At 42.0% G+C, this 17,104-nt stretch overlaps 1 protein-coding gene across 18 annotated transcripts in view; it reads left to right on the top strand.

The window, feature by feature from the left end:
• The window catches only part of Macf1 (microtubule actin crosslinking factor 1), a 334,145-nt gene that overhangs the window by 217,174 nt on the left and 99,867 nt on the right, over positions 1-17,104 (top strand). For 16 of the 18 annotated variants that reach the window (XM_076564989.1, XM_076565001.1, XM_076564994.1 and 13 more), the window contains 10 exons: positions 1,863-2,096; positions 4,577-4,726; positions 5,448-5,681; positions 6,864-7,088; positions 8,778-9,296; positions 10,431-10,607; positions 10,879-11,002; positions 12,861-13,069; positions 13,537-13,854; positions 15,881-16,047. In XM_076564989.1, coding sequence (XP_076421104.1) covers positions 1,863-2,096; positions 4,577-4,726; positions 5,448-5,681; positions 6,864-7,088; positions 8,778-9,296; positions 10,431-10,607; positions 10,879-11,002; positions 12,861-13,069; positions 13,537-13,854; positions 15,881-16,047 — 2,357 coding nt within the window. The remainder of the gene's footprint in view (positions 1-1,862; positions 2,097-4,576; positions 4,727-5,447; positions 5,682-6,863; positions 7,089-8,777; positions 9,297-10,430; positions 10,608-10,878; positions 11,003-12,860; positions 13,070-13,536; positions 13,855-15,880; positions 16,048-17,104) is intronic. The other 2 variants (XM_076565005.1, XM_076565003.1) reach the window with 1 other exon arrangement.

Raw genomic sequence — 17,104 nt, 5'->3', positions numbered from 1 at the left:
TTACTACACAGTGAGGAGAGAGAGAGAGAGAGAGAGAGAAGTTTGAATATACAAACAGGGCAAACAGGGACAGGGAGATGGTTCTGCAGGTAAAGCGTTGGCCTTGCAAGTCTGATGACCTAAGTTCGTCACCCAGAACTGATGATGGAGGGAGATACAATTCCTGACAGCTGTCATCTGATCTCCACACTCAAACAGTGGTATGAGTCCATCCGGATACACACACACAGTACAAGCATACCCACCCACCCTATCATCATCATCAATTTTAAGATTTTGTTTTGGGACTTGAGAGAAAGCTCAGCAGTTAAGAGCACTGGCTACTTTTCCAGAGACTCAGGCTCAGTTTCCAGCACCCACATGTTTTAACTCCAGTTCCAGGGGATCTGATGTTCTCTCTTGGCCTCTGTGGACTCTGTATGCACATGATACACAGACATACATGCAGGCAGAACAACCATACACATAAGATAAAAGTAAATAAATCTTTTTTTATACAAATGTTTTTTTAATGTTAAATATATGTGTGGGGACCTGTGTGTTTGTATGTGGGATACCAGAAAGGGAGTCAGATCTCCTAGAACTGGAGTTATAGATTGTCCTGTGCTGTTCAGTGTCCTCTGGAAGAACAGTAGGTGCTCTGAACCACTGATTCATCTCTCCAGCCACCTAACAATAAAAAGTTGTCATAGTGAATCAAAGTAAGCTTCTTGCGTTCTCAGGACTTTCATACAAATTACTCACTGGACAAATAAAAATAGATACCAAAGCCTACATGGAGGGTGTTTTGCCTGCATGTGTGTCTGTGCACAGTGTGCATGTAGTGCCCACTGAGGCTAGAAGAGGGCACTGAATCTCCTAGAACTAGTTACCAATGTGTGGGTGCTAGGAATTGAGCCTGGCTTCTCTGGAAAAGCAGCAAGTGCTCTTAACTGCTGAGCCCTCTCTCCAGCCCCAAACCTTGCATCAGAAATCAATGTTGTGTTTTTCCAAAACTTTTTTTTTTTTTCAATTAAGTCAGAGCTGGTGGCATTGGCCTCTAATTTCAGGTGCTTGGGAGGCTGAGCTGAGAGAATCACAAATTCAAGGCCTTTCTGGGCTTTAAAAATGAGTTCAAGGCTGACCTGAGCAGCTTAATAAGACCCTATTTCAAATAAGCGAGACAAAAGGAGCTGGGTTGTGGCTAAGTGGAAGAGTGGATGCCCAACATACACAAGCCTCTAAGGGAGCCCACAGAGGTTTCCTAGTGAGATCTGAGCTTGCTTTACCCAGCAGGGTTGCATAAGGGAATGGATTGACCATGTATGTAGTTACCAGGTACTTGGCTGTGCTAGGGGAAGATCTTTTCCTCCACCTCTTGTCATTCCTTCAAAAACCCTTTAGAAGAGACAGAAGGGGCTGGTGGATAAGTATCCAGGCCCTCCCGATCTATCCTGTGTTTCCTCTGTCTCTCTCCCCTCTATCCTTCTGTCTAAATCTCTTATCCCTCTCTCCTCAAGAGTACCCTGGGGAAAAAGATGGGGGCGGGTCCCCCATAAGCCTCTACCAAAATAAATAAATAAGAAGAAGATTAAGTCATATATATTTTGGATTACCAATAGTATAATTCTGTTATAATTCTGTTAGCATAAATAATTGAAAACTGAATTGTAGAACTAAGTCCAGTAATGGAAGCATACTTTCAATTAGTGCCATGCTTTGGGAATTTATAAAGACCAAAAAGTGAGATTTGCTATATTAAGTATTAATCAGTACCAATTATGAAAATATGAGACTAACCTTTAATTCTCAAAACCAGTAGCTTTTCATTGACTAGAGAAATAAAAGTTGTTTGATTGTTTGTCTCTTCCTGCTTGCCTTAGGAGATGAAACAATCTATGGCTGAAAGGAAATCTCAGCTGGATGCTCTTGCTTTGGATATCCAGTTCTTTATCTCTGAGCATGAACAAGACTTGTCTCTTCAGCAGAATCAACAGATGCAGCAGTGCTTGAATGAATTACAGAGGTCCTTCCAGGACCTTGTGGAGCAAACTGCAGCTCGGAGGGATGCATTGCAGGGCCATCTTCAGCAAACCCAGCAAGAAGTTCAGCTTAAGGTCAGGCTGAACCAGCAGCTGAGCTCAGTTTGTCTTTGGGGATGTCTTCTGGGGGTTTTCTGGCCGAGGCAGATTCCTTGGAACCTATCACAATTCCAGGAACCCAGGTTTACCAACTTGAAAATTTCATGCCCTACAAGCCATTGTGGACCGGCTCTTTTTCTTGTTTTATGTGTGTGAGGGAATATATATGTTTGTGTGCAAATTGCATGTGCAAGTGTTTTTCATTTTAGTGAGACTCTACTCTTACTATGTCCCATTGTCTCAACTTTCACGTAAAAATTATAGCTGACCTTTCTGCCTGTTGCTTTCTCAGCGTTCACTGAGACTGTAGAGCATCTTGGCACTCTGAGCACCGGACAAGAATGGCTCAGAAAATCAGTTTTATTACAGGCTTTTCAAATAACTCATTATGAGATTCCTTGACAGTCTTCAAACATTTTGAGATAAATATTTAATCAGAATAGTATTGTTTTAGCTACTTTTTGTTTCTGTTTTTAAGACAGTGTTTCACTGTCTCACCTAGGTAGACTCTGTGTGGACCAGGTTGACCTTGAGCTCACAGAGATTCCCCTGTCTCTGCCCATGTGCTGTGATTAAAGGCACTAGCCACCTTGCCTAGCCTTGTTTTTGGAATATTTAAGTTATTCTTTTTTTTTTTTTGAAGATTTATTTATTTATTTATTATGTACATAGAAGAGGGCACCAGATCTCATTACAGATGGTTGTGAGCCACCATGTGGGTGCTGGGAATTGAACTCAGGACCTCTGGAAGAGCAGTTGGTGCTCTTAACCTCTGAGCCATCTCTCCAGCCCTACGTTATTATTTTCTAGCACTTTTCTACATGTGAAGTGCCCAGTTTTTCACCATGCAACACAATACACAAAAGCAGAGTTGATGGTTTCTTTTTTCTTTTCTTTTTTTTTTAATCTGATGATTGTCCTACCATTTCCCACCATAACTCTCACCTTGTGAAATTCAAATTCAATATAATTCAATTTCTAGTATAATCATAACCTTAGACTATCTCAAATAATGATTTTGTCATTTCTGCCATTTGAATGACTTGGTAGACAACAAAATGGTAGTAGAATTGTCATGTTCCCCAGAAAACCTGTCTCAAGGGCTCCTGTTTTATGCACAGTATAGTTGACCTTTTGGGTCAGACTTAAAAAAAAATTAGGTTAGCCAATGCCTTCTGTCCCCTGCCACTGTCTGATTATTTCAACTATGTTGAAATTGAAATAAATCCTGATGAACTATTTCAGGCCGCTCTCCATACCTGAACATGTGCAATGCTCTTACCTCGTCATTTATACAGTGTAGTGTATCCTGTAGATAATTAATAAAGCAGATTGGTCTGAGCCACCTTAACTGCAGCAAGTAATAGAACTGCATGTGAACATTCTGAGCATGGAATTAATTCCACAGTGTGCATTAACCTTGTCAGAAACACTCTGCCTCTCTCTATTTGCTCTGAATGTGTGTGCGTTAACTTGTTTGCTTTGCTTTTTTCAGATTCAATCTGCACTCATCCTAACCCATGAAGATCCTGTTTCACAGCTGAAGAGCTCTTAGGAGTTCTCTTCCAGTGCTCCTCTTGTTTTTCCTAAAAAAGAGGGACTGAGGGCCAGTATGGTCACCTGTTTGTAAGTGCAGGCGACTCTGACATCAGAATGCCATCAGAAGGCAGTCTGGTGGAAACAATTATTAGAAGGATGATCAGGAGAAACACATCATGCTCAATTGTTGCTCAGTTGGGTACTTTAGTGTCATGGAGCTGACCTGAGAAATGGTGAAAGGATCAGGCATGGAAACATATTCCTCTTTCTCTTCCCCTGGGCCTGTCTCTTCCAGTGGAATTAGTATAGCCACCCAAGGCAGTTGCTATTCTTGGACAGTTTTCTTCTCAAAATAGCCAAACCACACTCTTGTGTCTGCCCAGTAATCATTCTATTTAATGGTCTTATGCAGTTGTGAGACACTTGATTTATAAAGCCAGTTCAATTATTAAGAACCTCATTTAGCTTATCAATTATCCATACTCTTGAGTTTTTTCTTTTTATTCTAATTACACTCTTTCACATTTCTGACTTAAATTACAGCATATCCTCTTGTTCCAAAGGAAGAAAGTCTCAGAGAGACAAATTTATTATCCTCACCACTATCGTGTGGTTTTCAATGTTGTTCATTCCAAAGTTGATAATAGCAGTCTCCAAATGAGCTTTCAAACTCAACCCTGCATTAGGAGCACATCTCTACAACTATTTCTGATTATCATTCCAACTGCACACCCAGATAACAGACAGCCCAGATGAGAGGAGCTTCTGGAATATGATTTCTGTGCCTTTTTCTCTTCCAGTGTTCCACCAACTTTTCTATCTTTGATATATAATTGTCCTGTTTTACATTTCAGGAAATGATCTTGTTTTGTAAAATGAGAGTTGATTATTTCTTAACTCCTCTGCATTTTAATTAGACTCTGCAGAAGCAACAAAGTACCTGCCATCAGAAGCTGGAGGACCTTTGCAGCTGGGTTGGACAGGCAGAAAGAGCGCTGGGAAGGCACCAAGGCGGGGCCTCGCAGCAGGAGCTTTGTGCTTTGCAGAAGAACCAAAGGGACTTGAAGGTCGGTGTGAATTCACCCTTCTTGCCATTGCTCCAGTAAATGTTTGTCCTGGCTCCATAACAGTGCTTAGTGACAGCATCAGTGGTGAACAGACATTCCTGCCCTCAGGAAAGTTCACAATTTGGTGGAAGAGATAGACAAGTACACAAATGATCACAAAAAAAAAAAAAAAAAAAAAAGAGTATAACTGCTAACTATTACATGCATAGGCAAGAAGGACAATCTAGGGTTTTCTAGGGGTGAGAAAAGATTCCTTCAAAGAGTACCATGAAACTGAGACGTGAAGGTACACAGGGTTAGTGCATGAAGGGGTAGGAGGCAGAAGGACACCAGGCAGAAGCTTAAAGTTAAGTTAAGTTAAGACTTTAAGCTTAAAGCTTAAAGTCTTAAAGTAGGAGGGGAGTTGAACACCACATAGTGAGGAACTGAAAGAAGGCCCCTTCCTCTGGGCTGCAAAGTGGAGGTCAGAGACATTGGTGTCACTCTTATCTTCTTGGATTTGTAGGCCACATTAGGGAGAAAAGATGGTAACCAGGAGAATGCAGCCAGGCGGTGGCACAGGCCAGTACTCAGGAGGCAGAGGCAGGTGGATCTCTGTGATTTTGAGGCCAGCCTGGTCTACAGAGCGAGATCCAGGACAGGCTCCAAAGTTACACAGAAGAAGGCGACGACTTGAAAGGACTAGAGAGAAAGGCAGTCATCTTTGTTTCTCTCTGTTAAGGATTTGCAGGGTGACATTCAAAACCGTTCTGCCTCCTTCGCCTCGGCTGTCAAAGACATTGAAGGATTCCTGGAAGAGAATCAGACCAAGCTGAGCCCCCAGGAGTTGACAGCTCTTAAAGAAAAACTTCATCAGGCTAAGGAGCAATATGAGGTTCTCCAGGAACGGACACGCGTGGCCCAGAAGGAGCTGGAGGAAGCGGTGACATCAGCCTTACAGCAGGAGACAGAGAAGGTAGCCAGTCTGCTATACTTGGTTTTCCAAAGCCAAATCTTGTACCAGCACAACAGGTGGGGGCCTTTAGGAGCAGGTCCACGAGCTGGTCTTTTCTTTACCAAAAATATTCAGGAGTTCAGCTCAGGAGTGGTTGGTAAAAAGTGTATTTCAACAGAAACAAAATTAAAACTTGCTAGATCTCTAGTTTGTACTTTGGCTTAGATCGGGTATAGTCTGGGTAGGAAAAAACCGACGGTGTGTTTCTTGCATGAGTATTGATTGACCTAAGCGTATTAGAAAAACATGTGTAGGGTCTTTGTTTCCAGGCAAGCTGTATTGTTACAGTGTGGACTGTGGGACAGGAGAAACTAAAACAGAACTCAAAGGTGAAGTCTTGACTGGTTTACTCAGCACCGGAGGTTTCAAGGGTTGAATTGGATCCTTTGTTCGCCATGGACTCCTATACTAATTCTAGAGTAGAGATCATGGGAAGGAGAAGCAAGCCGCCCAAAGATGAGTGTTTAAAAATATATGAATATATATCTTAGAATAGCTTTCTTGGTTTTCCAGACAGGGTTTCTCTGTGAACAGCCCTAGCTATCCTGGAACTCACTCTGTAGACCAGACTGGCCTTGAACTCAAAAAGATCTACCTGGCTCTGCCTCCTGAGTTCTGGGATTAAAGGTGTGCACCACTTAGCACAGCCTTTTTAAGTAAAATACTTGAAGAGCTAGTGAGTAGAATTGAGAGGCAAGCTTAATAACTAAGTGTTCAGCTGGGCTGTGATAAAGGTGACAAACATTCCTTGTCCCTTCAGGGAAGAAGAGCCGGATTAGCACAGTGCTTATGGCATACTTACTCTCCAGCCAGTGTGTTACCTCTACATAGTTAGGGAGGATCCAGGAAAGCTTGCTGGATTTGCAGGACCTTTCTAAATTCTGACATTTGTCCATTTTGTTTGTTTATTTGTTTTATTGAGGTGTTTTTGGTTATTTTTCTTTAAGCTATTGAGCTATCGAGGAAATCTGGAGTTTATCTTAAAGAAGTATTTCCACAGATTTAGAAGATCCTCCTCTTTTTGTAAGGGAAGATTTCACACGAGAACAGCATCTCTTTTCCTTTAGCACTGGCCTTCTCTCCCACTTTGCCTTATTGACCTGTGGTCTAAGGTGTTCTCACTGGAATGCTTCTGAATTTCAGAGTAAAGCAGCGACTGAGCTGGCAGAGAACAGGAGGAAGATTGATGCTCTCTTAGATTGGGTGACTTCTGTGGGGTCATCTGAAAGACAGCCACAGACCAACCTTCTAGGAATGGAGCAGCTTTCCAGAGCTAGCCTGGGAAAAGGAGCCTTGGATGCCACTGATGGTTGTGTGGAGGTGAACCAAGTACCAGAGAAACTGGACAGACAATATGAGTTAATGAAGGTAAGGGCAGTAGCTTGTCTGTGATGAGTTGTAGAAAGGAACCGCCCTCACTCTAGAAAACTGATCGCACCTTAGTTAGTGTCTTCAGTATCTCAGCAGCTTGGACACTGCTGATTGTTGTTGAAGTGCTTTCTCCTTTGCCTTCTGTAGCACTTTTTCGCCCTAATCATCCTCCTTTTTATTTGGTCAGCCTTTGAAATACTGTTATAGTTCCAGGTAGATCCAGCCCTCTTCTCATCTACCAGAATATGCTTTACTGGGGCCGAAAAGATAGCTCAGTTGGTAAATTATTTGCCACATGAGAATGAGAACCCAAGTTTGATCATCAGAACCCATGTTAAAATGTTCGACATGGTAGTGCATGCTAGTAATCCTAGCATGGGGGAGATGGAGAAGGGAGCTCCATGGGGGTCCCAGCCAGCCTATCCTAGCTCCAGGTCCAAAGGAGAGAGTAACTCAAAAAATAATGTGGGCAACTTTTGAGGAACAGCACCCAGAATTGATCTCTGGCCACACCTGCATACACATGTTCATGTGCACATATAGAAACACACACCCAAAAAACAGTATGCTTTCCTTGGGTACTTTCATTGAAGTACTTCAGTTACCAGTATTGACATATTCCATGTATATATATTTATCTTGAGCTAACATCATTAATGAGTTTCCAACCAATATACAGATCTATCTGCCTCTTTGCAACCTGTAACCACACATTCTGCAACCTGAAAACAGAATTCATCTGTGATCTGCAACCTGACCTGACCTGACCTGCCTGTCAATCCAACCTGTTCTTTGCATGTTCCTTCTTAATTTCCCAAACTAATTATCATCCTAGATTTCTTTCTATCACTCTCCCATATTGAGCCATCTTGTTTCTAAGATGGTGTGTCCCCTCAGAACTTTATTTTACCTTCCTGGTATGTCTAAAATACGGTTGACGGTCTTTATTGCCGCCTCCTAGGACCTGTCCTGCTCCCTTGACCTCATCAGTCATCTTCCTACCTTGAGCCTCCAGCTGCTGGGCTCTCACTCTTCTGAGCTTTGGCGGACTTTTAGGATTTTCTTTGCCCCTAACTGTTGAAAATAAAGGAAGGCATGGCTTGTATTTATTTATTTATTTATTTATTTATTTATTTATTTATTTATTTATTTATTTATTTATTTATTTTGCTTATTCTTCAGATCCTAGCTTAGAGTTTCTTCCTCTAAAAAGTATTCTTCAGATCCTAGCTTAGAGTTTCTTCCTCTAAAAAGTACTTCTTCACCACTCCCACATAGGATATTCTTTCTACCCAGCAGTGTTCCTCATTCTCTGAGTGTTCTTATGGACTTCAATGTAGATTTTTGACATATCTAACCCTTAGCTCATTACATCCCTTTAGTAGAGATGTGTAACACCTTTTTGGCATTCACATGTCATCTTAAATATGGTATTATCTCCCTACAGTGATAGGTTTTGTTATAATTTGTTGGGTTTGTTTTTGAGATAGAGTCTCACTGTGTAGCTCTTGCTCTCCTTGAACTCACAGACTAAAAGCGTGTGCTGCCACACCTGGCACTACAGTCAGTGGTATTTTGAAACGGGTAGAAACTGCTCCACCTCTAGCGTCTCTACCTCTAGCTATAAATATAGCCAAATTGTTCACATTTTCCTACTGATGTCCTTTGGGGTGTTTTTTTCACCAGGCACGTCACCAAGAATTGCTCTCTCAGCAGCAGAATTTCATTGTGGCCACCCAGTCAGCTCAGGCCTTCCTGGACCAACATGGTCACAATCTTACACCTGAAGAACGACAGAAGCTGCAAGAGAAGCTAGGCGAGCTGAAGGAGCAATATGCAGCTTCCCTGGCCCAGTCGGAGGCAGAGCTGAAGCAGACACAGACACTACGAGATGAACTGCAGAAGTTCCTGCAAGACCACAGGGAGTTTGACAGCTGGCTAGAACGGTCCGAGAATGAACTAGACAGTATGCACAAGGGCAGCAGCAGCCCTGAAGCCCTGGGCTCCTTGCTAAAGCGGCAAGGAAGCTTCTCAGAGGATGTCATTTCCCACAAAGGAGACCTGAGATTTGTGACTATCTCAGGACAGAAAGTCCTAGACACAGAAAGCAATTTTGAGGAAGGCCAAGAACCATCAGCTACCAGAAACTTAGTGAATGAAAAACTGAAGGACGCAACAGATAGATACACCACTCTCCACTCTAAGGTAAGGGAGACCCCATCAGTCTCCAGAGAAACAATCATGGCAGTCCTCAAATAACCATGTGTCATTTCTGAGGCTCAAAATATGAGCCATGAGCCACAGTGTGTGACCCACCAGCAAATGGGTTTCATGAACTATACAAAAAATGTAGGCTGTGTGGGCCCATGGTCCAACCCCTCCCTAGTCCTGTTGTTGTTGGGATGGGTTTCACACCACTGGGGAAGGTAGAGGGCTCATCTTCCTGTGTCCTGACCAGCATCTTGAGCTTACCAGATACATAGCACAGCAAAATTTGAGCCAGCTGCAGTCATTATTCCTAGACAGTGTGTTCTAGGATGTATGTATCCTTATCTTCCTATGTAGCACAAATCCTAATTGGTCTTATAATGAAAACCCAGAGCCAGATATTAGGGTAAATGCTGAAAGATCAGAGGAAACAAGCCACAGCCACTTCTCACCTGCCAACTCCTCAGCAGAAAGGGGAAGATCCTGTCTCCATGAATCCTCAGATTGAATGCCCGAGTCCTCAGCCAAAAGGGCCAAGTTCCTGTCTCCTCTTGCCTTATATTCCTTTCTCCACACAGCCATATCACTTCCTGTCTCAACCTTCTTAGTGCTGGAATTAATTGCATGTGTGCTTCCCAAATACTGGGAGCAAAGGCATGAGATTCCAAGTGCTGGGATTAAAGGTGTGTTTAATCTAGTGGCTGGCTCTGTCCTCTGATCTTCAGGCAAATTTTATTTGTTAGAGTACAAACAAAATATCACCACATTCCTGCAAATCAAAAAAAAAAAAATTCTTCCTCCTAAAGTTAAGAATCTACACACCACTCCCTATCATACTGTCAACATCTCTAATCTCCCAAAAGGAACGTTTTTTTTCACCATTCATTCCTGACTTTTGCCTACAATCTGATGTCTGTTTCTTTGCCGGCATGTCATGCAACTCATTAAGTCTTCCCAGGGACATACAGGGTGAGATGACTGTTTGTACAGTACAAATAATGACGCACCCACTTGCAGACAGTTAAACCAGTGTGGGAAGCTGCAGTCCATTCTCTCCAGCAGGACAGGGCTCTTTCTTTGAACACTGTTCTGAAAGCTGCTACCTTTGGCTTCTTTCTTCCTTTGGCGTAGTGTACACGATTGGGCTCTCACCTGAACATGCTGCTGGGCCAGTATCAGCAATTCCAAAGCAGCGCTGACAGCCTACAGGCCTGGATGTTGACTTGTGAGGCCAGTGTGAAGAAGATCCTCTCAGACACTGTTGCCTCTGACCCTGCAATCCTGCAGCAGCAGCTTGCAACGACAAAGGTAAGCAGATATGGACCATGTTTGTGTGTCAAGGTCTTCTGTTCCATGGCTAGAGGAAACTAATGATATAAATACTAATAAATGCATTCATTGAGATGTCTTAAGTAAGATCTAATCATAAATTCTTTAGTATCTATGGCTGTGGATAAATAGAATTTCTCTATAAGGTTGGTTACTATTCTAGATTACTAGAATCACCTTTAACGACTACTCACTGAAATGTTCGGGTTTTGTTTTCTTTTGTTTGTTTGTTTTTGTTTTGAACAAGCAGCAGTTACAGGAAGAATTGGCTGAGCACCAAGTACCTGTGGAAAAGCTTCAAAAAGCAGCCCATGACCTAATGGAAATTGAAGGAGAACCATCCCTGGACCATAGGCCTATTCAAGAAACTACAGGTACGAAGCAGCAATGGTAATCCTATCCGCTTGGGTCTACTGTGATCTTCAATTTGCAGTATATAGCACACAGTGTCAACAGGTGTCCAGAGCACTAAGCCAAGGATGGGGGCAAATGTGTGCAAGATCTCATAAAGTAGCTCCCTTTCCAGTGAACTCTGTTACTGCACTGGAGACTCGTACCCCTGGCTTCAACCCTTTTAGTAGCTGCTGTCTAGTTGTTCCCTGATTCTTTCATTTTCTAAGTAAACTTGTTCCCAAGTTTTACTGCCTTTGAAGTTTCTCCTGTTTCTTACCTAACATTTATTTCATTGTGCTTGCCATGAATGATGAAATCCTGTTCATCTTTCAAGATTTGGCCAAGGGTACAGCATGGCTTTAGTCAATACATTATATATTGGAAAATTGCTAAAAGAGTGGATTTTTAAATGTTTTTAAATGTTCTCACCACAAAACTGCTAAGTATGTAAAGTAACTTTTACATGTTAGCTAACTTGATGCAGTCATTCCATAATGTGGGTGCATCTTAAAAATAATTTGTGTGCCATAACTATCTATCCCATTTACTTGCCAAGAGTGAGGGGGAGGGAAGGAGACAGACCTGAGGGCTTATGGCCTTTGTCAAATCCTAACCATTAACCCTGTGTCTTAGTTACTTTGCTGTGATAAACACCATGACCAAGGCAACTTATTTAGGAAACATTTAATTGGGCCTGCTGTTCTAGAGGGCTAGGGTCCATGATGACAGAGCAAAGGCATGTTGGCCCGAACAGCTGAGAGCTCCCATCTTGAACCATAAGCAAGATACACAGAGTGCACTGAGCATGTCAGGAGGCTTTTGGGCCCTTAAATAAAACCACCTCAGTGACACACTTCCTCCAACAAGGCCACACCTCCTAATCTTGCCATCTGGGGACCAAGTATTCAAGAGTCTAAGACTTACGAGGGAACATCTCATCAAACTACCATACCCTATCACTCAAAAAAACAAAAAATAAGAAATTATTATTTTGAGTTCCTCTAGGACAAGCTTCTAGTACAGGTATAGTAATCAGGGCTGTTTCATTGTTAGTTGTGTTGTGTTTCCTCTACGTATGCTGATTGGCAATCTTCATTTTGTTAAGACCAGAGACTTTATCTTAATTATCTTTAGTCCTTGGTATATTGCATAATTTTTGGCTCTTACTAAATGCCAAATAACTAATTAATTGAATTTGGCTCCTATACTAATATACTTTAAAAATATTCCATTTGTTTTAATGTCAATTATTTTTAATTAATGTATGCAAGTTAAATACTTCTACTTCTTGAGTATTTTGTTTGTTTGATTTTTGTTTTGTTTTGTATTTGAGTCAGGGTCTAAATGTAGCCCTGACTGTCCTGGAACTCATTTTATAGGCCAGGGAGACCTCAAGTTTACAGAGGATCCACCTGCCTCTGCATCCTGAGTGCTGGGATTAAAAGTGTGTGCTACCAAGCTACTTTCTTTCTTTTCTTCTTCTTCTTCTTCTTCTTCTTCTTCTTCTTCTTCTTCTTCTTCTTCTTCTTCTTCTTCTTCTTCTTCTTCTTCTTCTTCTTCTTCTTTTCTCTCTCTCTCTCTCTCTCTCTCTCTCTCTCTCTCTCTCTCTCTCTCTGTTTTTCGAGACAGGGTTTCTCTGTGTAGTTTTGGTGCCTGTCCTGGATCTCCCTCTGTAGACCAGGCTAGCCTCAAACACACAGAGATCTGCCTGCCTCTGCCTCCTGAGTGCTGGGATCAAAGGCGTGCGCCACCACTGCCCAGCCCAGCTTTTTGTTCTTAAAAATATCTTTTTTGTGTGTATGTGTCCAGCGTTTCTTCTCATGGTCTTGATTTTTCCAGATTCCATATTCAGCCACTTCCAGAGCCTCTCCTGTAGCTTGGCTGAGCGCTCTGCTCTGCTGCAGAAGGCCATTGCTCAGTCCCAGAGTGTTCAGGAAAGCCTGGAGAGCCTGCTGCAATCCATGAGGGAAGTTGAACAAAACCTGGAAGGGGAACAGGTGGCATCACTCTCATCAGGGGTCATCCAAGAAGTCTTGGCCAACAACATGGTAAGATTTTGTCTTGTATGTTACTCTAGGGGGATTATTTATCTTTTTTGTAAAAATATAACTTTGAAAAAGTAACAGGAGAATAATTCATGTCCAGGAATCTTCTGATAAGGTTGAAAGGTGATGACTAATCTATGTAGATATTTCAACTACTCAGTCTGGGGGTGTAGCTCAGTGATAGAGCACACACTTAACATGGACAATATCATGTGTTTAATCTCCAACATCACAAAAAAGAAAGAAAAATTTTTCTCCCCCACTTCCAAACCACTGTTGAACCCCAGGAAAAGTGGTGGGAGCAAAATAACTTGGTGAAATGGATAAAGAACTAAAGGGTGTAGCATCCTTCAGGCTCAGTTACAGTCCTTCAGTCTCCTTGAGCATGGAGTTATTAAAAGTTATTAATTGGTGACTCAGATATATTAGAGTAAGTAAGCCCCAACTGACAGACTTGTTCTTGATGACAGAAACTGAAACAAGACATTGCTCGGCAGAAAAGCAGCTTGGAAGCCACCCACGAGATGGTCACTCAGTTCATGGAGACGGCCGATAGCACCACAGCCTCAGTGCTGCAGGGCAAACTGGCCGAGGTGAGCCAGCGCTTCGAACAGCTCCAGCGCCAGCAGCAAGAAAAGGAGAGCAACCTCAAGAAGCTCCTGCCCCAGGCGGAGATGTTCGAGCAGCTCTCCAGCAAGCTTCAGCAGTTCGTGGACAACAGAAGTCGAATGCTGGCCTCGGGGAATCAGCCCGATCAAGATATTGCACATTTCTCCCAGCAGATCCAGGTGAGCTATCGATCATACCTGCCATCTTGGTAGAATAAAAGGAAGGGCAAGAAGAAAACTAGCATTTACTTAGCACATACTGTGTCAGTAATGCTGGACACTTTACCTGCATGATCTTTGAATTATGAGACCCAGCTTGTAAACTAGAAGTTGTTCGTACATTTTGAAAAACAGTGTGGATTTCTTTCTCATTCCTGCTATATAAGGCTAATCCCAGATGAGTAGGTTCATTCAGCTCACTGTAACCGCATGCAGGTTGATAGAGACTTCATCCGAACATGTGCTTTGATGGTTTCTTCTGTAAGAGGAGGAGGAGTACATAGCTAGCCATTTACAATTCATTAGTCAAAGCAGATTTTAAATACCCATACCCAACTTTCAAAGATGCTGGGAAATAGTCTACAATATATCTAGAACTGACAGAACTGGAAATAGTATGTGAATAGTATTGTCAGCTCCCACTAATACATACTTAGGAGTACGATTTCTGGGTCATAGTATTATGTATACACTTAAACATAGTGGTCAATTTGAGTTCAGAATTTCTAAACAGCCCATATTCCCATCTGTAGTACCTCACATACGTTCCTACATTATTGCCTTAAGTTTATTCAACTTACCCTTTTATTTTTTACATTTCATTTGTGGGGAAGGGGTTGCAAGTGGAGGTCAGAGGACAGTTAGTGTAAGTCAAATATTAATTAATTAGGGGGTTAAACTCAGTATATCAGGTTTCTATGTTACTTTCTGCTGCTGTGATAAAATCCTGTGACAAAGACAACCTAGAGAAGAAGAGTTTATTTTGGCTTATGTCAGGTTCTGGGGGGGATAGGGGTCTGTTGTGGCAGGGACGGATGGTAGCAAGCGGCAGGCATGGTGACTAGGACAGGTAGCAGAGCTTATGTCCTCAGTCACAAGCATGATGCAGAAAGAGAGTTGGAAGTGAGGCAAGGTTGTAAGCCCTCCAAAGTGGCCCTCAGTGATGTGCTTCCTCCAGGAAGCCACGCCTCCTGAACCTACCCAAGCAGTGTCACCAGCTAGGAACCAAGAGTTCAAATCCTGAGCCTCTAGGGGACATTCCCATTCCAACCACCACTGCAGGCTTGAGAGAAAGTACCTGAGCTGGCTCCGCCATTTCACCAGCCCTACCTCATTTTCTTTTTTCCATTTTCTAAGTAGGATCTTACTGTTTTGTTTTAGTTCCTAAATGTTTTAGTTTTGTTTTGAGTAATTTTAGGCTTTGTAGTAGGAATGGCCCAGCAAATAATAGCTGTCTTTTCCTAGATTCAACAGTTGCTATCTCTTTATAAAAGTACCAGAGATCGTTTAATTATGAGCAATATTCACTATTTGTGGTATGCAAAAGTTTCATCAAATTCAGTCAATAGGATCCCCTTTAACCTGTGTTCTATGTCCTTTTGACATATTGCCATCAATATAGGGGTGCCTTCTCATTTCCTTGTCCTGTACCTGAAATCAGTTGTTTTCTCCAAGAAGCCCTGCTTTTGGTAGGGAATGATGGTTAGAAACCAAAATCTGGACACTAGGTAAAATAGATAAGCTACTGGGATGTCATTGCTTCTAGGTCCTGTCACCAGATAGTATTAGGAAAATAGGATATCATGAAATCATGCTAATCATCTAATAGAAGCTCAACACTTTAGGTTTCTTCCTTTATTCCATATTTGTATCTTCCTTTCTTATATGCAATGTATATAAGAATTTTGAAACTGTGCGGTTATTTCTAACACAACACACATATACAATAGAATTGAAGATTTTTGTTTGTTTGTTTTAGCATGTAACAAAAAAGAGTCCCTATCTCAAACAAGGTGGAAGGTGAAGACCTACAATAGAGGTTGTCCCTATGACCTCCACATGCACAGTGTGATATGGGCATGCCCACACTCACATACAAGAACACACACACAAGAAACACACACACACAAACCATGCCATACACACATATGTATATTCACAGAATGGTTTAAAAAAAAGACAATTTAATATATTGCTTGCTCAACAGGAGCTCACTTTGGAAATGGAAGACCAAAAAGAGAACCTGCATACTCTTGAGCACCTAGTTACTGCACTGAGTTCTTCTGGCTTTGCACTGGACCTGTCTCAGCACCAGGATAAGATACAGAACCTCAAGAAAGATTTTACAGAGCTGCAGAAGACAGTTCAAGAAAGGTGAGTGCTCACCTGGGTTTGTCATTGATCCAGAACTATTCTTGTCTTGCTAGAGGATCAGATGATCTTTACCTCCTTACCATAAAAAGGAGTGTCCAGAACTCTGCTACTGAGCCCATACTTCAAAAAGTGCCTCCTGGCAGTGGTGGCTTATACCTTTAATCCCAGTACTTGGGAAGCAGAGGCAGGCAGCTCTCTCTGAGTTCAGGGTCAGCGTGGTCTACAGAGCTAGTTCCAGAACAGCCAAGGCTACACAGAGAAACCCTCTCTTAACCCCCCACCTCCCTGCAAAAAAAAAGTGCCCCTTTTAGGTAAGCTACCCAATACACTTGATGATTATTGATCTCTATTACTAATTGATTCCTCTCAGTATCAGGTCTGAATGACCAAAAGCCCAGATCATCTGAAGCAAACAGAACAAATTTGTGATAGTAAGTGGGATTGTGGCTGAATTTAAAATAAGACAAAACCTAGAGACTTCCCAGGTATAATTATGAGTTATATTCATGGGCTGGAGAGATGGCTCAGCAGTTAAGAGCACTTCCTGTTCTTTCAGAAGACCTGTGTTTGGTTGCTAGCACCCATACTAATTTCAGAAGATCCAATACCCTCTTTTGGTCTCCTCATGCACATGGTTACAGACAGACAAGCAGGCACACATATGTACTTGTCAATATCTTTTGGATCACATAAAGTTATTTAATAGAAACATTCAGATTCATCTTTTAGCACTAACACAGGAATGTGTGACAAATGCTTGCTGATTTTAGTTTACTGTTAGAAACTCAGGATTTCCCATTAGAAGCCTTACATGGATTTAAGATCATGAATAAGACTTCCTATCTTGGTTTAGATACAAATGCAATATTGATTTAGCAGGTGGTCACCTTGATGACTAGAGGAAAACTTGCTCAAACCAATTACAGCCATGTGTGGTGGCACACACTTGTAATCTCAGTCCTCAGGAGATAGAAACAGAAGGATCAGGCATTCAAAGCCAGACTTGGCTGCATATGTAAGCAGAGGCTATAAGACCCTGTCTCAAAAATAAATAAAT

Source organism: Peromyscus maniculatus, chromosome 2 (assembly GCF_049852395.1).
Source record: "Peromyscus maniculatus bairdii isolate BWxNUB_F1_BW_parent chromosome 2, HU_Pman_BW_mat_3.1, whole genome shotgun sequence".
NCBI classification, from domain to species: Eukaryota; Metazoa; Chordata; class Mammalia; order Rodentia; family Cricetidae; genus Peromyscus; species Peromyscus maniculatus.
The sequence above is the reverse complement of the archived record's forward strand: the minus strand, read 5'-3'. Positions and strand labels throughout refer to the sequence as shown.